Source organism: Rhinopithecus bieti, unplaced genomic scaffold (assembly GCF_001698545.2).
Source record: "Rhinopithecus bieti isolate Rb0 unplaced genomic scaffold, ASM169854v2 scaffold_19652, whole genome shotgun sequence".
Classification (NCBI taxonomy): Eukaryota; Metazoa; Chordata; class Mammalia; order Primates; family Cercopithecidae; genus Rhinopithecus; species Rhinopithecus bieti.
The window spans coordinates 24,692-47,866 of NW_016809913.1; the positions used below are offsets into that span (position 1 = coordinate 24,692).

The window sequence follows — 23,175 nt, forward strand, 5'->3', positions numbered from 1 at the left end:
TCAAGGCACAGCATTTTCCTTGAACTTATTCAGGGCACAAAGATCTTTATCTATATGTCTTACTGCTGATTTTCTCCCTAAAATGATCCTATTGTCCTGCCACTCCCTTATCTTTTTGATGGTAAAGATAATTATCAATAAATACTAAGGGAACTCAGAGACCCGTGCCGGCGTGGGTCCTCTGTAAGCTGAGCGCCCGTCCCCTGGGCCCTGCTTTTCTTTCTCTACACTTTGTCTCTGTGTCTTATTTCTTTTCTCAAGTCTCTCGTTCTACCTAACGAGAAACACCCACAGGTGTGGAGGGGCAGGCCACCCCTTCACCAGGAAAACAAACTGCCCTCTTGTGCATCTTCCCACTCTGGAAGACATTAGGAGTTGGGAGTCCATTTTACAGTCAGGTAAAATGAGGGCCAGAAAAGGGGAAATAACCGATCAGGTTTACACAGGGGTAAGGAGTAGAGCCAGGGGGAAGACTGGGATCCAATCCCTGTGGGTCTGGACCCAGCAGACCTTTCCTGAGGTTTGTGATCAGGCCAGACTCCTCCACACTTGCCTTGGCCAGCTCAAACATGGCCTGCAGGGCAGGGATGTCCTGGACAAAGTCGTCCTTCACATCAGCATCCAGCGTGAGGTAGGCCAGGCCCTCCACTGCCCAGCGCCGGGTCCGGGTGTCTATGGACGTATTGCACAGCCACCTGGAAGTGAGGAGGGAGCACACATGGGAAGGGGCCCAGGGCTCAGGTCAAGAGGGTGAGGCGATTTCAGGGTGGTGAACCGGGGATGAGGTCCCTTTCACACTTCACTGGAGCACACCCCAGAGACTCCTGCCCGGAAGGCGCATGAGGAGGTGCAGGGCCTGGGAAACACAGCCCCCTTACTTGCGACACTGTTTGGCCAGCTTTTCTGTCGACCCTTCCGCAAACTGCCTGAGACCGTAGTCTGTGCCGCCTGCGGAGCCAAGCTTACAGAGTCCCTGTGGAGGAGAGGAGACAGCAGACGCATGCAGGATCAGAGACACCAAGGCTTGCGGATGAAGCCCTGCTCAAACAGGTTTCTATGGGCAGAACACTTCGCCCCTCTTTCTTTGCTTGGATCCACCTCTGTGCAGACTGTAAAACTCAGCTCAGGTGTCACCTCTGCTGAGATACTTTCCCTGATACTCTGGGTTAGGATAGAGGACCATAGAGTTGCAAATTCTTGCCCTCCATTTTGACCCCCACCATTTTGACCCCACAGATGTATTGTGCCTGCCATTTTGAAAAAAACAGCAAGACCAAGTTAACCATATCTGAAGCTTCAATGGGGAACCTTATTATGGCACGGAAACTGGCAGCGAAATTCTATCTTCTGGGTAGATAACAGATTCAGATGTGCAAAATTCTACCCAGAGAAAATTGGACTTTTCTTAGGGGGGCAATTTCATAAGAGAAAAGTCACTTTTGTCAGAAGCTAAAATTTGTTTTTAAAAAATTGATGCTGACTGCAGTTGCTCACGCCTGTAATCCCAGCACTTTGGGAGGTCAAGGCGGGTGGATCTCTTACGCCAGGAGTTTGAGACCAGCCTGGCCAACATGGTGAAACCCATCTCTACTAAAAATACAAAAATTAGCCAGGTGTGCTGGCAGGCACCTGTAATCCCAGCTACTTGGGAGACTGAGGCAGGAGAATCATTTGAACCCAGGAGGTGGAGGTTGCAGTGAGCCAAGATCATGCCACTGGACTCCAGCCTGGGTGACAGAGGGAGACTCTGTCTCAAAACATAACAACAATAACAATAATAATAACTTCAGGCCAGGCACAGTGGCTCACGCCTGTAATCCCAGCACTTTGGGAGGCCCGGGGGTTGGATCACCTGAGGTCAGGAGTTCAAGACCAGACTGACCAACATGGCAAAATCCCATCTCTACTAAAAATACAAAAATTAGCTGGGTGTGGTGGCACACATCTATAATTCCAACTACTCTGGGGGCTGAGACACAAGAGTCAGTTGAGCCTGGGAGGTGGAGTTTGCAGTGAGCTGAGATTACACCACTACACTCCAGCCTAGGTGACAGAGTGAGACTTCATCTCAAAAAAAAAAGTAAAATGAAAGTGGAAAAAAAATGCCTTATAGAAACTGATTAAGGAAACTGACTTTTCAGAATTTGCTCTGAAAATGCATCCTGGACACAAGCTCATCAGTGTTCATGCTGTTCGTAAGCAGGGAGACGAACGTCCTCAGGGTTAAGCAGCAGAGATCACCGTTCTGAATCTACAACCTCACAAGCCCCCTGGATATGCCCTGTTCTGCAGGGGTCTGTGACTGGATCTGGTGCCCCCTTGAACCTGGTCTCCCCAAGGACGGTGGCCTCAACTCATTCATTTCGGTGTCCCTGGTGCCTGGCATGGCTCCTGGTACCGAGTAGGAGGGTGGTACCGAGCCCACTCACCACCAGTGTGCGGATCTTGATCTTCTCATTTTTGGTGGTCTTGTAGATCTGTTTGAGCAGTGACACTCCATTGGTGATGATGAAGGTGGCACGGCTGAGCTTGGTGGAGGCATGGATGAGGGCCTCCACGGCCACCAGCTGGTCCGTCTCGCGCTCTGAGCCACATAGTGCCACCATCATCTCCATCACACCTTTCAGTCCCAGCAGCTGGTTGCCCAGGTCAAAGGGGCCCTGCAGGATCCCTGACACCGTCTGGATGGCATTCAAATTCTTGTCCATGTCCTGGGGGTCAAACTTGCCCCTAAAACAAAGCCAAGGGTGGTCTAGAGAACTGGTCCAAGAGATTGGAAAGAGTGTGAGATTTGGAGGCAGACGGATTTGGATTTGCATCCTGGCTCCACCACTCATGTGCTGTGTGATACTGAGCTATTCAGCGAACCTCTCTGAGCCTCAGCTCCTGTAAACTGAGGATAGTACTACTGGTTCTCAGAGTTGTGGTGAGGATAAATGACATAACAGATGTGTCACAGGGTGTGCCTCTGGGAAATACACTCTGACTCAGGGATTAACATGCAGGAAGTTTATTTGAGAGAGCTCTTGGGAAGAGAAGGAAGCAGGACTGGGGCAGAGGGAGGCATTTTGCAGTCAACACAAAGCCTCAGCCTCCAAGAAGTTCTGGAGCTGGAACATCCTTCACAGTTGTTCCAAGTTGGAGTGAGTCCTTCTTTTTTTGAGACTGAGTCTTGCTCTGTTGCTGGAGTGCACTGGTGCCATCATAGCTCTTTGTGACCTCAAACCCCTAAGCTCAAGCAATCCTCCCACCTCAGCCTCCTGAGCAGTTGGGACTACAGGTGCACACCATCATGCTCAGATAATTGTTTAAATTTTTGGTGGAGATGGGATTTGCTGTGTTGCCCAAGCTGATCTGAAATGCCTGGCCTCAGGTGATCTTTTCACCTGGCCTCCCAAAGCACTGCTATTATAGGTCTGAGTCACCTCAACTAGCCTGGGGCGAGTCTTTGCACACTGGCTTCCCTGGAGAGGGTGAAACAGCTCTCCTCAACTGAGGCAAGTCCCAAAGAGAGATAACAGCTGAACGCTGTCAGTTGACAGCCTTTCCAGCAGCTGCTGTGTCTGGGAAGACAGTACAGCATCGACAACAACACAAAAAGGCCTAGCATGATGCCCTTCACACTGCATCTCACTGTGACATGGCCTGGGCCGGTCACTCCCCTCTGGTGATCTGGTCTCAGTCCATCCCCTGTCAGTGAGCATGTGGGTTAGATATCCAGGAACGTTCTGCCTTGCTTTCAGAATCTATTACCATCTACTCTAGGGGAGAATCTCTGGGATTCTCAGAGATTGTGGGAATGTCAGAGGTGACATGCCTTCTGATGCTTCTCATCTGCCCAGGTTGGTGCATTGTTGGAAACAGGGCAGATATGCACAGTGGAAATGCAGCTGTGTATAAATGCAAGAAGGCAGCATGGACTGGTCAGGAGAACTCCACACTGAGAGTCCAAGACCTGGGCTCTAGTCCCATGTCTGCCTCTGACTGTTGGAGGATCTCGGGCAAGTTCCCCTGGGGAAGAGGAGTTGGCTTTGGAAGCTCTGAGAGCCCCTCCAGCTTGAGCATCCCATGTCCTGTGCCTCATCTCTCCACTCAGTGCCCAGGGAACCAGCATCCTTCGTAATTAGTTGGGGTCTGACCTTTGAGCTGACACTGGGTCCCCACACAGCCCCCGCCCCTGATGAAGTGGGGTGTATTCCACTCTTGCTAGGGGCAGGCTGGGGTACCATTTGATGAAGGCAGTGACCCCTCCTCTCAGCATTCCACAGGCTGACAGGAGAGGGCTTCAATCAACCAGCCCAAATAAGAACTAGCTGCATGACAAGTAATGGAAGTCAATTGGGGACCTCATGAGGGACTCAAGAAGTCAGCAGGAAAAGTTGAAACTGAGATAGAGAAAGAGAGAAGCCTTAAGAAGAGATCAGTGAACCAAAGTCAGGGCGAGTGGAAGCCATGGGGTAGAGAAGGAGTTGGCAAATCCAGGAAGTTGAGAATAGCTTTCACATTATTTTATTTTATTTGAGACAGGGTCTCACTCTGTTACCGAGGCTGGAGTGCAGTAGTGCATTCAGGGCTCATTGCAGCCTTGACCTCCTGGGCTCAAGTGATCCTCCTACCTCGGCCTCCCAAGTAACTGGAACTACAGGGGTGCACCACCACGCTTAGCTAATTTTTAATTTTTTTTATTTTTAGAGATGGGGTCTCTACGTTGCCCGGGCTGGTCTCGAACTCCTGGCCTCAGGTGACTCTCTCACATCAGCCTCCCAAAGTGCTAGGATTATAGGCATAAACCACCACACCTGGCCAGCAGCTTTTTGCATTTTTTTTTCTTTTTATGATGGAGTCTTACTCTGTCGCCCAGGTTGGAGTGCAGTGGTGGTACAATCTTGGCTCACTACAACCTCCACCTCCTGGGTTCAAGTGATTCTTCTGCCTCAGCCTCCCTAGTAGCTGGGATCACAGGCATGTGCCACCATACCCGGCTAATTTTTGGTATTTTTAGTAGAGATGGGGTTTCACCATGTTGGTCAGGCTGATCTTGAACTTCTGACCTCAGGTGATCCACATGCCTCGGCCTCCCAAAGTGCTGGGATTAGAGGTGTGAGCCACTGCACCCAGCCAGCTTTTTGCATTTTAAAGGATTTTTAAAAATATGTTGACAGAGACTTTTATGACCCACAAAGACTAAAATATTTACTCTCTGGCCCTTCGTAGAAAAGGTTTGTTGACCTCTGGAATATAGAAAGGAAAAGCAGAGTACAGTCAACGTCTTCACCCACCTAAGACTCACCTGGAGTGTTTTTAAGCATGCAGCTTCCTGAGCCACACCCCAAACTACTGAGTCAAGAGGGAATATCTCAGAAATCTGAATAATTTACAAGTCTTGGAATCACTGCAATAAAGAATTAAAAGGTCATGCACTGGAGTCACACTGATGCTGGAGCGCCAGTAAGGAGACCCAGGAACTGCAGCTGCTGAGGGCCCTAACCCCTGTCTAACTCTGCAAAGCCACACAGTTCCTAGTCTTGAAAGAACCGGGTCTCCCTCCTTGACAAGCTGGCATTTGTTCCTTTCAACCACAGAAGCCAGTGGTAGGTTTAAAATATGTCCGTGGCTGGGCAAGGTAGTTGATGCCTGTAATCCCAGCACTTTGGGAGGCTGAGGCAGGAAGATTGCTTGAGCTTTGGAGTTCAAGACCAGCCTGGGAAACACAGTGAAACAAAAAAATACAAAAATTAGCCAGGCATGGTAGTGCACGCTTGTAGTCTCAGCTACTCGGGAGGCTGAGGCAGAGGAAGGAGGATCGCTTGAGCCCAGCAGGCTGACGCTGCAGTGAGCCATGATCATGCCACTGTACTCCAGCCTGGGCGACAGAAAAAAAAAAAAAAATAGGCCAGCATGGTGGCATATGCCTGTAGTCCCAGCTACTCTGGGAGGGTGAGTTCAAGACCAGCCTGGGAAATACAGTGAAACAAAAAATACAAAAATTAGCCAGGCATGGTAGTGCACGCTTGTAGTCTCAGCTACTCGGGAGGCTGAGGCAGAGGAAGGAGGCTCATTTGAGCCCAAAAGTTTGAGGCTGCAGTGAGCTATGATTGTGTCACTGCACTCCAGCCTGGGGGACAGAGTGAGACCCTGTCTCAACAAATAAATAAAATATATCCAAAAATATGTTGACACTCCTCCCTGCAAAAAGTGAAACCTAATTTTTTCCCCTTAAATGTAGGCCAAACTTATTGACTTGCTTCTAATGAATAGAATGTGATGGAAGTGATGACATGTGTCTTCTGAGGCTAGAGAAGATGTCTCTCTGCGGCCTTGCTCCCTCTTGGATCTCTTACTGTGGGACAAGCCAGTGGCATGCAGTGAAGACGCTTCAGCAGCCTCTGGAGAGGTCTGCAGCGAGAGGAACCCAGGCCTCCCACCAACAGCCGGCACCAATGTGCCAGCTGTGTAAGTCCATCATCTTGGAAGCATTTTCTAGCCCCCGTCAAGCCTTCAGATGGCTGCAGCCCCAGCCAGCACATGACTGTAACTTCATGAAAGACCATAAGCCAGAGCCACCCAGCCAAACCACTCCCAAATTTCTGTTCTTGTGTGAGATAATAAAACATTATTGTTTTTAGCTACTAAATTTTGAGATAATTTGTTACATAGCCGTAGATAACTAAGACAGAGCCTGACCCTGTGAGGCCTCCAGGAAACTTACGTGATGTATTCCTCGCAGATCTTGCGGAAGTGATCGCGCTCCGGGTCACAGCGCAGGTCATCGTAGAGCTTGTTGATGAGGATAGAGGCCAACATGCGGGTGTTGTCAGTCAGGGGCAGGCAGGATGGCAGATCTGGAACCTGCCCCACGACCTTCAGGATCTTCCTCAGACCTGCAGGGTAGACAGTGGCAAGCCTAAGATTCCTGCTGGGCTCCATCCTCACAAACACACCCCTCACTCAGTGACGTGTTATCACCAGCTTCTCTCCAGCCCTGTCTGTAGAACACATGTAGTTCATCCAGAATGAAGGGCCCCAGAATGGGGTCAAGGGACCCAGGTTCTACACCTGACACTGCCCCCACCTTGACCAATTCACCTCCCTCTAGGGGCCTCTATTTTCATATGTACAAAATCAGGACTAGTTGATCTCAGAGAACTATACCAATGCTGACATTCCACAGGTTGATGTATAGACTTCTCCAAATACTATTTCATATTCTCTTCCTCAAGCCTCAGCTTCTTCATTTGTAAAATGAGAACAATACTACCTACCTCATAAAGTTTGAGGGCTCAATGAGATAACGTATGGAAACCCTGCTGTCAATCTAGACACATCACTATCACTCAACAAATGTTTATTATTGAGTGTGTAATTATTATTTATTTAGTAAATGCCATATTTACATTTATTACGATGATATCTTCTCATCTCTTCTGTTGAAAAATCTTCAATGGCTTCCTATTACCATCAGGCAAATTCAACAGTCATGTCTTTGTTGAATAAATGAGCACCTTTGGGGTACTGGCTACCAAAATAAATGATACGATCCTGACCTCCAAAAGCTCACAATACAATAGGGAAAACTGATATATGAAGATTACAATGAGATGTGATAAGTATAGAAGGGTAGCACTGAAAATGGGGTCATTCACTTCAACAAAATAATATCTGCAATTTATTCGGAGCACTTATTACATGCCAAGAGCTTATACACATTAACTTCGTCTAATCCTAACAATACCCCTACTGGTTAGAAATCATTCTTCCCATCTTTCAGAGGAGAAAAACAAGCCTTAGAGAAGTCAAGTAAGTTGCCCAGTGACATAGCAAGGACACACTCCCAAACATGTCTGATTTCAAAGCCTGTGATGTAAGCCGTCACACTATATTGCCTCTGGGGCAACAGACAGGTGGATTTCAGAGCCAGGTTTTAGAGGTAGCTTGGGGCTGGTCAGACCTTGGGTAGTACAAGGAAGCAGGAGAAAGAACATTCCGGGTAAAAGCTGGGAGGCATGAAACTCTAGATGTTAGGAGGGAATTAAAAGTGCCTGCAACCAGCCTGGGCAACATGGCAAAACCCCACCTCTACTAAAAATACAAAAAAATTAGCTGGGCGCAGTGGCGGGTGCCTGTAGTCCCGGCTACTTGGGAGGCTGAGGCAGGAGAATCGCTTGAAGTCAGGAGGCAAAGGTTGCAGTGAGCCGAGATCATGCCATTGCACTCCAGCCTGGGCAACAAGGGCAAAACTCCGTCTCAAAAAAAAAAAAAAAAGTGCCTAGAGGTGGCTTGGTGGCTCATGCCTATAATTCTAGCACTTTGGTTAGGTCGAGGTGGGAGGATCACTTGAGTCCGGGAGTTTGAGACCAGCCCGGGCAACAGAGCCCATCTCCACACACGAAAGAAAAAGAAAAAGAAAGTGCCTGGCAGTAAATTTTGTGTAACCTACATTTTACCACTTAAAGGAAAACTTCTGTTTCCTCCCTAAACTGCTTCTACTCTCAGAGCTTACTTCTGACACCAGATGGGTATCCTACAATTCAACTCTGATACTATCTATTTGGGGTTAGCACAGACCCCACAGGTTAAGGGCTCAATCCCACAAGATTACCCTCCTTCAGATGCCAGCAGTCCAAGTTGCCACCTGTGCTTCTGACTGGCCAAGTATAAATCAGAGATTCCCATGACCCTCTCCCTCGGGTTTGATAATTTGCTAGAATGGCTCACAGAACTCAGAAAACCAGTTTAGTTACTCGATTACCAATCTATTATTTAAAAACAACAACAACAAAAACAAAACCTCAGGAACAGCCAGATGGAAGAGATGCAGAGGGCAAGGTATTGGCAAGGGGCGTGGCGCTTCCATGCCCTCTCCAGGTAGCCACCTCACCAGCACCTCCATGTGTTCACCAACTTGGGAGCACTTTAAGCCCCTCTGGTTAGGGATTTTTTTTTTTTTTTTTAACAGAGGCTTCATTATGTAGGCACAGTTGATTAAATCATTGGTTATTAGTGATGCATCCCACCTCCAGCCCCTCTCCCCTCCCTGGAGGTAAGGGGTACGGGGCTGAAAGTTCCAATCCTGTGATTGCATGGTTGTTTCCCCTGGCAACTGGCCCCCATTCTGACATTCTGAGGCTATCTAGGGGATCCCAGCCACCAGTTATTACATGAGCATACAAAAAGATACTTATCACTTCAGAGGTTAGCTGTGTGCCAGGAAACAGCAGCAGAGACCAAATATGTATATTTCTTATTATGTCACAACCACACATTTAAAAAGCGCTCAACAGGGCTGGGGAGTAACAGGAAGTGCCTGATGAGCCAACCCAGAGTCCCCAGCCTGGGTCCCAAAAGCCTCCCTCAAATACACCTCTCCAATCCCATCTCCCACTCTCCCCTTCCATTCTTGCCCACGCCTTGAGCATCTCGTTTCTCTTCTGTTCAAACACTCCAGACCTTCTTCCTGTCAATCTTTGCCCCTTCCCTCACCCAAAAGCTCACTTCAGGTTTGACATCCTCACGGCTCCTTTACCGTACCTCCTAGCCCAGTTTGCACAACACGTAACACCCCAACATTGCAGCTTTGTATTCGAAGATTGGAATTTTTAAATCCACATTATTTTTACTCAAGTGCTATCCATGTTAGTGCCCTTTGCAAAAAGAATAGAATAAAAAATATTGCTCTCCACCTGTCCCAACCCATAACAAGTGGATGAGCCTAGATCCTGCTGCAGAGAGAGAAGGTCTGTTGTTAACGCTCACGTTTCATGATATACGTGTAGAAGACCAGAATGAGGCAGGGAGGAAGTGGGGTTTGGGCGTTTAGCAGTAGAGTAATGTGCTGAAGTCTAAGCACTTGCACATGCACTTTGTTGAGGTCTGTAAAAATCAAACAAGGGAAGTGCAATATCAAAAGATTTTTTTTAAGCTGGGAAATGCTGATCTGAATCTTTTAGAACAAGGGATAGTCTGTGTGCCATAAAATCTTTGGAAGAATTTACCATAGCAGATCATAAAACCACAGGTATGATTCCTTAACAATCAAAGAAGTTGACTGAGGAGAGGGGTAACACCTCGGAGCTGACAAATTGAGTGACTGTCTGCTAGAACATGTGGAAAGAAAATAAAATCTTGGCCCGGTGACGTGGCTCACACCTGTAATTCCAGCACTTTGGGAGGCCGAGGTGGGAGGATCATTTGAACCCAGGATTCTGAGACCAGCCTAGGCAACACAGCAAAACCACATCTTCACAAAACATAAAAAAAAAATTAGCCGGGCATGATGGTGCATGCCTGTGGTCCCAGCTACTCGGGAGGCTGAGGGGGAGGAGGATCGCTGCAGCCCAGGAATTTGAGGTTGCAGTGACTATGATCACGCCACTGCACTCTAACCTGAGCAACAGAATGAGACCCTATCTCTAAAAAAAATAAATAAAAATAACTTTAAAAACTAAAATGAAATCTTGGGATCCCCCCAATTCCCTAAACCAAAGGAAAAAAAATTAAGCTGAAAGCTGAGTCATGCGAGAAACTGCCTTTCCTTTTATTCCTAAGCAGACAGCTACCGATAAAAAATTAAATATCTACACAGGTTTAGTAAATTACTCTAGAGCTTAAATATGTCCACTCTATGTTCACCTTATCTTATGTAAAGTGGTCATTTACTGAGCAGGAGACAAATACGTAATTGACTATTTCCCTGCCTCCTCCTTTCTCTTCCAACGTATGCATTCATATAATGTGAACATACCCTTTCTCTTTCCCCTCCAGGCTGCTTTTCCCCTTGAAATATTGAAGCCCTTAAAATCATAAATGGAGAAAGGCTCAGACCACAGACTGTTTCTGTGATTCTGTGTTTCCTCTCTGCGGGGCATGTACGTAACCTTGGCAAAATAAACTTCTAAATTGATTGAGAACTGTCTTAGATACTTTTGAGTTTACAAACATTCTCACTGTGCTTTATGTAAAGTATACTTGATACAATTTCCTCCCTTTTGAAAGGCCTGTGAAGTATTTTACCAACCATGAGACTTCTGGAATTTTACCCTGCGGTTGGTGGAGTCCTTGACCCCATTTGCTAGGTAGCTCCACCCACATGTTTTGGGGATGTGTTTGGGCACTTCCTGGGCGTGTTCAGGCTCTGAATTCAGAGCCTTGACCTGCACCTTCACAGGCCCACTGGTGATCCTGATGTGTCAACGCGTTTTCTCACCTTTTCAGTTAGGACTGAAGACCCCTTCAAGAGCCTCACATCTTCCATTTTCTCTTTAGTGCCCTGGTGCCCACTTAAAAGGCTTGAGCAAGCCCCAAACCCTCCCCTCTTCTCACCGTTATCCACCACATAGATGGTGCGTGAGTTGTCGTGAATGGCAAGGTCCTTCCTGGGGACATTCTTATTGAGCAGGTTCAGCGCCTGATCCCTGCCCTGGCCAGATACCTTCTTGCTGACTAGCATGTCCAGCAGGTGGCTGGTGATCTGCTTCAGGTCCTTCTTGGTGTCTGAAAAACAAGAGGACAGGGGTAAGTAGAAAGGGGTAGGAAATCTCACATGTATGTGACCAGGAAGAGCAGCAGCTTCTAGACTCTGGAAATACTGAATCCACTACTTCCTGAATATGTGAATTCCCAGGAGAGTATAGTATTGCCCATCTCACCCGAAAAAAGGGAGAGAAATCCCTAGACAACACCTGCAAACGGTCCTCCAGCCACCCTGAACACTGACTTCTACAACAGCTCATTCCATCCTTGAACAGTTTGGATTCTTAGAAAGTTCTTCACTACCAGCAGTGACTGGCAGAGCTCCAGGGATGCTTTATGTGGTTTTTAATAAACTGATTTAATAAAATGCTTTTCAGAAAGGGAATTTATACTCTTTAGAGACATTTCACTCCCCACAGATTCAGGCATGCTGGGTGCCTGAATTCAAGCTTTTGCCTGTGACACCAGGACTTCCTGCCCACTGGTAGATTTTTTTTTTTTTTATTTTTTATTTTTTATTTTTTTTTTGAGACAGAGTCTCGCTCTGTCGCCCAGGCTGGAGTGCAGTGGCTGGATCTCAGCTCACTGCAAGCCCCGCCTCCCGGGTTTACGCCATTCTCCTGCCTCAGCCTCCCGAGTTGCTGGGACCACAGGCACCCGCCACCTCGCCCGGCTCGTTTTTTGTATTTTTTAGTAGAGACGGGGTTTCACTGTGTTAGCCAGGATGGTCTCGATCTCCTGACCTCGTGATCTGCCCGTCTCGGCCTCCCAAAGTGCCACTGGTAGATCTTAAAAGGCAAATGCCTTTTTCTAATTTTGCCCTCCCTGAGACTTAGAGATTTTTGTTCTCATTCTAGGATGAAGCCCAGAGGCAGGCAACCCGAAAAGCAAAGCTCTCCAAACCATGTCAGATAAATAATTGATGAAGGAGTACAGCTCCACCGCCTAAAGAAGGAAAGATGTAAGTAGATGTGACAGCTCATCTTCAGACAAAGGCATGTCATGAGAGTGAGATAACAGGCTCCTTCTGTGAGACTCCAGAGGGCAGACTTTGGGCCAGAGGCAGATGGAAGCTACGTGGGGATAGAGTAGAAATCAATATGTGGGAGAATTTTGTAGCAGAGATGTTCAACCCAAGAAAGTCATAGAAGATTGTGAATTGGTGTCTCCCTGGGAAACACGACTCTCAGTATAAATGCTCTTGGGTAATCTCCTCCCACACTGGCCCTGGGCTGCTCACATGACCTGTGGCACAACCAGAGGCTTACATGGCACTTGCACTTTGGGGCTTGTCCATTTAGAATCCAGCCACCATGTTCTATAGAAACCCAAGCTGGCCACTAGCAAGGCCACAGGGTCAACATTTCCAGTTAACCGCCAGCCACACAAGCAGGGCCATCTTGGATCTTCCAAAAATTCTAGCTCAGAAAAGGAAAGTGACTAGCTGACCATTATAATAATAGTAAGTCAGAGTCACATCCAGAATCCAGGAACTCAGGGCTGGGCACAGTGACCTGTAATCACAACATTTTGGGAGGTCACAGCAGGAAGATCACTTGAGGCCAGGGGTTTGAGACCAGCCTGGGCAAGAAAGTGAGACCCTGTCTCTACGAAAAATTTAAAAATTAGCTAGGCGTGGTGGCATGAGCCTGTAGTCCTAGTGACTCCAGAAGCTGATGTGGGAGGATTGAGCCCAGAGGTTTGAGGCTGCAGTGAGCTGTGACTGCATTACTACAGTCCAGCCTGAGTGATAGATAAGACTCTGTCTTTAAAAAAAAAAAAAAAAAAAAAAAAGCCTCTTATAAACAAATAAGAAAAACATTAAAAAATAGGTAACAACGTGAACAAACCATCCAAAGATAAAGGAATCCAAATGGCTAACAAAGATACAGAAAAAATGATCAATCTCATGAGTAATTGATTTTGAATCAAGCAAGATAATTTTAATCTACATCCAAGGCAAATATCCTTAAGAAGGATAGCATTCAAATCTGATGAGAATGTGTTGAAATGGGGACTCTCATCATTGCTTGGCGAGAGTATAGATTGATGCAGCCTCTCAGAAAGGAATTAGAGAGCAAGATGTAGAAAGAACATTAGTTATGCTCATAGCCTTTGACCTAGTGCTCCATTTCTAGGAATTTGACCCCAGAAAATAATTATAAATGTGGCCAGGCATGGTGGCTCATGCCTGTAATCCCAGTACTTTGGGAGGCAGAGGCGGGCAGATCACCTGAACTCAGGAGTTTGAGACCAGCCAAGACAACATGGTGAAACCCTATCTCTACTAAAAATACAAAAATTAGCCAGGCATGGTAGTGTGCTCCTGTAATCTCAGCTATTCGGGAGGCTGAGGCAGGAGAATCACTTAAACCCAGGAGGTGGAGGTTGCAATGAGCTGAGATCATGCCACTTCACTCCAGCCTGGGTGACAGAGCAAGACTTCATCTCAAAAATAATAATAATACATAAATAAATAAATAAAAATTATAAATGCAAACATAGATGCAAAAATGGCTCCTAGAGAGTTTTGTATAAACATGCAAATTGGAAATAACTGAAATCTCCAATAATATAGAGCTGATTGGTGAATTACCCACACAAGGGAAGATTATGATGTTCTTGAAAATAAAGTTTTCTGAGTGAACCTGCCTCTTTGACCCTCCTGGCCAGAGCAACATTTTCTAAGTTGATGCCTAGGACCTGGATGTGCAGGGAGAAGCATGAGTCTGTATGTGCATATGCAGGAAACAAATGTAAAATTAATTATTAAAATCAAAGGAATCCTTTTTAAGAATATTAAATGGTATGCAATATTAATATAATGCTCAATGAAGAAAAGAACATGTAACTATTCATAGCAGAATTCCGATTTTGTTAGATATTGATATGGATGGTTTAAAAAAAAAGACAGGAAAGATACATATGGTAATGGTAATGGTGATTATCTAAATGGGCAATTATAGGCATTTATTCTCATTTTTACATAGTTCTATATTTTCCCAAATGTCTTCAATAAGTCTCTGTTACTTTTTTTAAGTTGTGGTAAAATTTACATAACATAAAATTTACCATTGTAACCATTTTTAAGTGTACAGTTCAATGGCATTAAGTATATTCACACCATTGTGCAAACACCGCAATCTATTCACAGAATTATTTTCATCTTGCAAAACTGAAAGTCCATCCCCATTAGACAATAACCCCCCATTTCTCCTCCTCCAACCCCTGCCAAACACTGTTCTACTTTCTATCTCCATGAATTTGACTACTCAAGTATCTCATATGAGTGGATCCATGCAGTATTTGTCCTTTTGTGGCTGGCTTATTTCACTAGCATAATGTCCTCAATGTTCATAGACGTCGTAGCATGTGTCAAATTTTCCTGTCTTTTTAAGGCTATTACTCCATTGTATGTATATACCATATTTTTCTCATCCAGTAACCTGCCAATGGACACTCGAGTTGTATCCGTCTTTTAGCTATTGTGAATACTGCAGCTATGCCTGTTGCTTTTATAATCAGAAAATACATATGACAGGCCAGGTGCAGTGGCTCATGCCTGTAATCCCAGCACTTTGGGAGGCCAAGGTGGACAGATCACCTGAGGTCAGGAGTTTGAGACCAGCCTGGCGAACATGATGAAACCCTGTCTCTACTAAAAATACAAAAATTAGGCGGGCATGGTGGTGTGTGCCTGTAGTACCAGATACTCAGGAGGCTGAGGCAGGAGAGGTGCTTGAACCCAGGAGGTGGAGGTTGCAGTGAGTCTAGATCGTCCCACTGCACTCCAGCCTGGGTGACAGAGTAAGATTCCATCTCAAAAAAGGAAAAGAAAAGACATAAAACCAAGCCATCCCCACATACAGGGAATGCCCAGTCTGAGGTGGCAACTGACTCTTTCTTTCCCCATCCCCTTGAACTAAAACTGAAGAATATTTCCTACCTAGAACCAGGGCCTCCTCCTTCCCTCGATGCTCCCGCTTGTCCTCCCCAGACAGGGAGTCAATGATGGCTTGGAGCAGATTGCAGACAGCCAGAGACATCTCCTCATTCTCCACCGCCATGAGGCTACAGATTCGGTCTATCCGCACTGCATGCAGAATCACTGTGGCCTAGAACCCCAGCAAGAACCATGGTCAGCTGCCTTGCCCTTCAATTCCAGCTGCCATTCAGGTTAGAGAGGGTGTGATAATCCTCCCCACCCCATCCCATGCAGTAGAGAAATCAGCCCAGGCAGCCATTGCCTCATGGGGCTCCCCGGTCCTGGAAACCTCTTGACACAAGCCATGCCCATCTCCAGAGGTCAGAGCTGTGCCATCCAATACAGTGGCCAGTGGCCACATGGGGCTGTTGAGCTCTTGCACTGTGGCAAGACCATATGGAGATGTGCTATAGTGTAAAATACACACTGGGTTTCAAAGACTTAGCATGAGAAAATGTAAAGTATCATAGCCTTTGCATTCACCACTTCTGCATTAAGCACTTTCAATAACTTGTCTTTGCTTAGTTAAACCCATTTCTAACTCAAAGGGAAAAAGAGACTGGAACACCCTTTGGCTTTGGCTGTGGCTGGTTCCATTGATGCCAGCCACAGCCCTGACCATGCATCACCCTCCAGATCCTTGGACCAGCAGCCATTTGCTCCACATGCCCTACAGCCAGGGGCTCACCCTGGCTCGGTGGCCGCTGCACATGCCCGACAGGGTCCGCACTGCAGCCAGCACCAGCTCAGGCTTCTTAGTGTCCAGAAGCTGCAGTAGTAAGGCTACCCCATTGTTCTGGAAGATCTTCTCAGCTCCTGCTTCCTCACGGCCTAGGACAATGAGATTGTTGGCAGCCTGAAGGAGGAAGAGGCAATGAGGGTTACGAGGGAGGTATGGCCACCCAGGCCTGTACCATGGGCCGTACAAGAGCCAGTGCAAAGACTGGATCTTCAGAACACTGTTCTATTATCTCACCTTGTAATCCTCCTCCTGGAAACACAGCCCAAGAACATAATTCAAGAAAAAAAGCCAGGTAACTTGCATCAAGACCAACTGGATGAGATATGTTGCAGTCATTAAAGTCATGAATAAAAAGACTAAGAGCAATGGAAAAAGCATTGGTATGCAGAATCAGAATCATATGTTTACTCCAATTGCACATATGCTAAAATAAAGATGTGTATAATGCTTATTAGAGAAGGACTAGAAAAATGGTGGAGAAATGTAGTGTTTTTACACGGAGAATCATGTCCTTGAACATTTTGTTGATTTCCCTGTTCAGAGGAATCTGAAGTTCCCAGGAAGTGAGCAGCAAAAACACTAGATGAGACCTGAAAGCCCTGGGTTTGAGTTCTGATTCTGCTCCCTGGTAGCTGTATGAGCTCAGGTGAGTCACGGCACTTCTCTGGACCCCAGACTCCTCATCTGTAAATTTAGGCAGTTGAGCAAGCAGGTTCCCAAGTCTCTTCCCACCGAAAGCCTTCCAACTTAAGGATGCATGAACCTTAAAAGGCTCCAGGTCTCAAGCAGGACCTGAGAACCCAGGGCTGAGAAACACAGGCGGTGGAAGAAGGTGAGGAGGTGGGCAAAGAGATGTTGAGTGGGTGCTGGGGAGAGGGCTGAATAGAGAATTTCAGGCAAGCATGCCCAGAACCATCACTATCAGCTAAGGGCTTTGCACTTTTCAAAAAAAAAAAACTTGTTTTATCTATAACAACTCATTATGTTCTCACAAGAGTTTGTTAGGAAAGATATTTGCCTAGTTTATGGATTTATTGACCACAAAGCTAACAAAAATTCCCTGGACATTGTCTCTCAAGTTCTTACAGATGTAAAACACTCAAATGTTCAATTTTTTTCTTTTGCAGAAGCACTAGAAGGGAACATAAAAAAAAACAAGGTAACAAGTTTGGTTAAGAGGACGATTATGTCTGTAAATATTTAAATTTTTCAGAAAGACTTCTTTACAATATTTTTTAATAAAATAAAACGTGATTTTAACGGGCTGTTATTTCTTAGGGCTGAAGTTACAGTGAGGCAAATGAGGTACTTGCCTTGGGTGCAAAATTTAAAGGGACACCAAAGAACTCAATAATCAAATAATAATCAATGCTATATTTTAAAATCAAAATCAATGCCAAAATAATCCATGATGAATAAAACATCAAAATTTCAAATAAAGACAGGATCCAACCCTGCTGCATGACCCTCCTCACTGGATTCACCCAAATCTCAGTCTTTCTTATGGTTTACACTGTGTTCCAATGTGATTAACCTTTGGCCAATTTTCCTTCCTGGGCTGCAAAGACAGGCCTCCGGTCCCCCTTCCCCCTCAGAATGATGTCACTGTCCAGACTGGCGGGTCCTTCTGCTGGCTGGATGATACTGGCCAGCACTTACCTTTTCCCGCTTATCAGCCTCACTGTTTTCATCCAAGAGGATCTCAAACATCTTCTGTACCCTCAAGTCTGTGGAGAACTGCACTCGGAGCTAAGGAGAGAGGAGAGAGGAAGGAGTGGGGAAGGAGGCAGGCGGGGTCCACGTCATTTCAGCTCCACATTCAGTTCATCTCAGTAAATATCAGGGCGTCTACTCTGGGCTCCCACACATACATTCATTCATGTATTCATTTGACAAACACTTACCGGATAACTACGATGAATGAATAAATACAGTCGAATTGTGGACCAAATCAAGTCCTTGCCCCTGAAGGCTTACCATCTGGTTACATTTGTTATCCCATTGAGACATCGCAACAGTCTGGGAAGGCCTAAAGGGTCTTCAGCCCAGTTTTAGAGTCTAGTAAACCATTTGCTATTAGACATTTAAATAGGGATAAAACAGAAATATATCTCCATACTCAGAATCCTGAAGCAGCTTTCTTTCTTTTCTTTTTAACACACCTGAAGTGTAGATGAAGCAGCTTTCAAGCTCTGTTTCAAGCAAATCGAACTCATTTTGTTGGGATATCTAGTCCCTCACAGTCCCCACTCCAACCCCACTGCTCTGGGTGTTTCATAAAGTGACTGAACTGATCAACATCCTCCACCTCGCCAGCTTGTTTTGAACCTCCTGCTACTTTGTTCTGGGGGTCCACAGTACTCCCACCTACTTCTGAGCTCATTTTTTATTTTTATTTTTATTTATTATTTTTTTTTGATATGGAGTCTCGCTCTGTCACCCAGGCTGGAGTGCAATGGCACAATCTCGGCTCACTGTAACCTCTGCCTCCCAGATTCAAGTGATTCTCCTGTCTCAGCCTCCTAAGTAGTTGAAATTACAGGCATGTGCCACCACGTCCAGCTAATTTTTATATTTTTAGTAGAGACGGGGTTTCACCATGCTGGCCAGGCTGCTTTCGAACTCCTGATGCCAAGTGATTCACCCACCTTGGCCTCCCAAAGTGTTGGGATTACAGGCGTGAGCCACCCCACCCAGCCTATTTTTAATTTATTTTTAATTTTTGATAGGAACAGCATCTCTCCCTGTGTTGCCCAGGCTGGTCTCCAACTCCTGGGCTCAAGTGATCCTCCCACCTTGGCCTCCCAAAGTGCTGGGATTATAGGCATGAGCCACCGCATCCAGCCCTGTGCTCATTTCCTTTGGGGATGCAGAGAGGTCTTTCCTTCGCCTATCCCTCTCTGAATCTCTCCTTAGTTTGTATTTCCTTAGTCCTTGAGTCTGCACCCTGGATAGCATGCTGTGGTCCTACCACAGGGCTTCTCCAGATGTGTAGAAGTTACTGAGTCTTGGAGCAAGGGGCTGAGTGATTGATTACCTTGCCATTCTTACAGAGAGGAAACCAACACCCCAACAGATGCCCCACAAAACTAGCAGCTGAGCCAGGACTAGGGTTCAGGATTTCTCACCTCTGGTCCAGGTTCTCCCTACGCTACTCCATTTCCTAAAAAATATTTTATGCTCCTGGTTCACATCGTAATCCCAGCACTTTGGGAGGCTGAGGTGGGTGGATCACATAAGGCCAGGAGTTCGAGACCAGTCTGGCCAACATGGTTAAATCCCATCTCTATCAAAAACACAAAAATTAGCCAGGTGTGGTGGTGCACATCTGTAATTCCAGGTACTCGGGAGGCTGAAGCACAAGAATTGCTTAAACCCAGGAGGCAGAGGTTGAAGTGAGCAGCTGAGATCATGCCACTGTACTCCAGCCTGGGCAACAAAGTGAGAGTCTGTCTCCAAAAAAACAATCACGCTTCTAACGGGGCCTGGCTCTCCTCTATCCCTCATCGATGTCCTCAATTCCCAGGTATTTTATAATACTTAGAAAGAGAGATAGATCATGTTGCAGATATGCTAAGTTATAATAATATTTCTAAGTCTCCATCTGGAATTCTTTTTTTTTTTTTTTTTTGTGGGGGGTGTGAGGGACGGAGTCTCTCTCTGCCACCCAGGCTGAAGTGCAATGGCACATGATCTCAGCTCACTGCAACCTCTGCCTCCCAGGTTCAAGCAATTCTCCTGCCTCAGCCTCTTGAGTAGCTGGGATTACAGGCACCCCCACCCATACGGCTATTTTTTGTATTTTTAATAGAGACGGGTTTCGCCAGTTGTCCAGGCTGGTCTCAAACTACCTGACCTCAGGTGATCTGTCCGCCTTGGCCTCCCAAAGTGTTGGGATTATAGGCATGAGCCACTGCACCAGGCCCCATCTGGAATTTAAAAGACCTGTGTTCTAGCCTTGGCTGGCTTGTGCCCTCAAACAGGCATCACAGATAGAAGCACCTGCTTAGCTGTTCTGTGCAGCCTGAGTATGCCACTTGCTGTCTCTGTCTCAGAGTGTGGAGGTAGGGCTAGCCCTGCCCTGATGACCCACTTCCCTAACCCATTCCTACTAGGAATGAAGAGAGGGACTGGGCAGCCAAGGGTTGTGGGAAGAGGCCCAGCTCACCTTCTCCTGAATGTTGGTGTTGAGTCTCCTCAGCGTCTCCTGGAAGTTCTGGTTCCGTGGCTCGAGGGTGGCACAACGCTGCACGTCCTTAAAGGCCTGGTCCAGTTTCCCCAGGTGCTCCAGTGCCTGACATCGCCGATACAGAGCCTTGATGTCCGAGGAGTTGATGTCAATGGCTATCGAGGGGAGACGGAGGATGAGGGCCTTAGGGAGCCAGACTATAGACCACCAGCCCCACTGCCCCAACTCCAGAAAGCATGCTCTTGCTGGGCTTCTGTGTCTTGCTTGGAGATTATCCACCCATGTGGACTCTCTGGCCCATACCTCCCCTTTGTTAGACAGACAGTAAGAGCCACAGAGTTTCAAGGTGGGAAGAGAGCTTGAGGGTCATGTCATCCAATTCCTAATGTTCCAGTCTCTGCTACAGGATCCCTGCCAGGGGCTTAACCAATCAGTGCTTGCATACCTCCAGCAATGGGGAGCTCCCTCCTTCTCAAGACAGCCAGGCAGGCCTGGTGCAGTGACTCACGCCTGTAATTCCAACAGTTTGGGAGGCCAAGGTGGGCAGATCACGAGGTCAGGAGTTCGAGACCAGCCTGGCCAACATGGTGAAACTTTGTCTCTACTAAAAATACAAAAACTAGCCAGGCATGGTGGCATGCACCTGTAATCCCAGCTACTTGGGAGGCTGAGACAGGAGAATTGCTTGAACCTGGGAGGCAGAGGTTTCCGTGAGCTGAGATCGTGCCATTGCACTGTAGTCTGGGCAACAGAGCAAGACTCCATCTCAAAAAAAAAAAGAAAAAGACAGCCAGCCAGCTTAATCAGAAAACCTTGCCCTCTCCATACCTGAAATGTGTTCCCTGTAACATTGCCCAGCCCTGGAGCCCCTGAGATGAAATCCAATCCTTCTTCCTTGTGACAGCCTTTTAGGAATTTGAAGGCAGCTCTCTGTCCCACCTGTGAGTTGCCTTTTCTGGGCTAAATATTGCTGCTTCCCTGAACTGCTCTTCAGAGGATATGTTTCCAGTCCCTTTTGCAGCTTGTTCTCTCCCTTCTGAAGTCACTCCATACTCACTGTTTCTTCCCCCAAAATGGTAACTAGATTAAAACCCAGGCCATGCAGAGGAGAATGTGACAGGGCAAGCTTGGGGGTGGGAGGGACTCACCTCTGGAGGCATCTGAAGCTGCCTGGACATAGCTCTCCTGAGGAAAGGGGAAGGAGAAGGAGACTCGGTTAATGTGGGCCCAATGCAGAGATGGCCAGAGAGTGTCCCCACTGTGAGGGGAGAGGGTTTGCTGGGGGAGCTGCAGGCTGTCAGAGGCCCAGGGCATGCTCCTTGTAGGCATGGCAAAGAGGACAGGCTTTGGCATCAGGCAAACCCAGGTTTGAATCTCGGCTCTGCTACTACTTGGGAGAGCTTGATCAAGTTAATGAAGCCCTCTGGATCCGTGTTTCTTATCTGCAATAGGGGGAGGACAACAACAGCTATCTCATAGCCATTAGTAAGATGCCATGAATAACATATGAAAGCACCTGGCGTTGGGCTGATTCTGCTCTGGATGAATTTCTGTCTTTCCAGGGCATGGGTCAGGGGAGACACCCTTCTCTAACCCCAGGCATCCAGCGGAGCCGGCTGCGATGAAGGGCAATTCCTATCAGGGTGAAGGGGCTGCCACTCAGCCCCAAGGCCCCTCTGCCTCACTCCCGCCCCGTGCCCTGCCCTGCCCTGCCCTGCCCCAGACCGTTTTCAGGCCACAGGCTGCCCGGTTCCGATAAAGTGTGGCCAGCAGGGCCTTGTCCTTGGTCAGCTTCAGGGCCTGGCTGTAGCTCTTTGTGGCGGCCTTGTAGTCCTGGAGCTGGAAATGCCGGTTCCCTTCCTCCTTCAGCTGTACCGCTTCCACCTCTGCCATCTGCCGGGACAGGAGCAGCTCCGTCTGGTCAGCCCCTCACTCCAGACCCAGGCTGGGCTCCTGGCCTGAGGTCCGGAGCTCCAGGGTCCCCTCACACCAGAGAGGATGGTGGGGATTCTGCTTGGAAGGGATCCACCCCCAAAATCCCCAAATCTATTGTCCCATGAGGACATTAAAGCATCTGCTCAGAGCTTGGCCCAAGTTGAGAGTCCCGGTGCCTCACTCTCTGTCCCTCCCAGCCTGAGCAAGTGAAGCCACTCAGTTGGTGCCAAAGGCCTGAACTCTCGTCGCAGGTCTTAGAAGTCCGCCATCTCCCTCCCCAGTCCAAGGCACACCCCAGGCCCCTGCTCACTTTCTCAGTGAGGACAATACTTTCGATCTGCCCTCCTGTGATGCTGCTCCCCTGAGCACTCCTGCGTCAACCTCCAGCCAGCCAGCCTCAGTCTGCCCCTCCCAGCCCCCACCCAAGAGATTTTCTTGCCTCAGCCAGTGGCTCTGGACCATATTTGGCCACAGGGGCAGGTGCCCCTGGAGTCTGTCACTGATACTCAGGGCCCTCCCCCTCCCCAGACTGGTCAGTCATGACCACGTGGAGGTGCTGATCAGCCTCTACCCAAGCACCCCACTCTGGGGTGTCCTGGGGGGGCTCAGGCACTCGCACCCAAAAGAGTGACAGAAAGATCCAGAAGGGACAGGAACCCCCCAGCAGACTCCCTCCCTGGGCACAGCTCTAAAGCCCCTTTCCACCTCTCTCTCAGATAAACAGCGTCCTCTCCTTCCCTTCAACCACTGCTATTTTTGGGAGCAGAGTGACAGCTGAGGGGCTGACAGACTGGGACACACAGCAGGTGCCCAGATCCCAGACCAACTGGAGACTTCCAGAAATACCTTTCTGGA

General features: G+C 47.5%; 1 protein-coding gene across 1 annotated transcript in view; it reads right to left on the reverse strand.

Annotated features, from left to right (window-relative positions):
- The window catches only part of UNC45B (unc-45 myosin chaperone B), a 41,296-nt gene extending 18,687 nt beyond the window's left edge, over positions 1-22,609 (reverse strand). Inside the window, exons 1-11 of the mRNA XM_017890860.1 lie at positions 22,111-22,609; positions 21,534-21,570; positions 20,365-20,540; positions 17,856-17,945; positions 16,143-16,310; positions 15,416-15,584; positions 11,320-11,490; positions 6,710-6,881; positions 2,430-2,730; positions 879-973; positions 554-695 (exon numbers count right to left, since the gene is read on the reverse strand). Of these exons, the coding sequence (XP_017746349.1) occupies positions 554-695; positions 879-973; positions 2,430-2,730; positions 6,710-6,881; positions 11,320-11,490; positions 15,416-15,584; positions 16,143-16,310; positions 17,856-17,945; positions 20,365-20,540; positions 21,534-21,570; positions 22,111-22,278 (1,689 nt within the window). The 5' untranslated portion in view covers positions 22,279-22,609. The remainder of the gene's footprint in view (positions 1-553; positions 696-878; positions 974-2,429; positions 2,731-6,709; positions 6,882-11,319; positions 11,491-15,415; positions 15,585-16,142; positions 16,311-17,855; positions 17,946-20,364; positions 20,541-21,533; positions 21,571-22,110) is intronic.
- Positions 22,610-23,175: the final 566 nt, after the last annotated feature.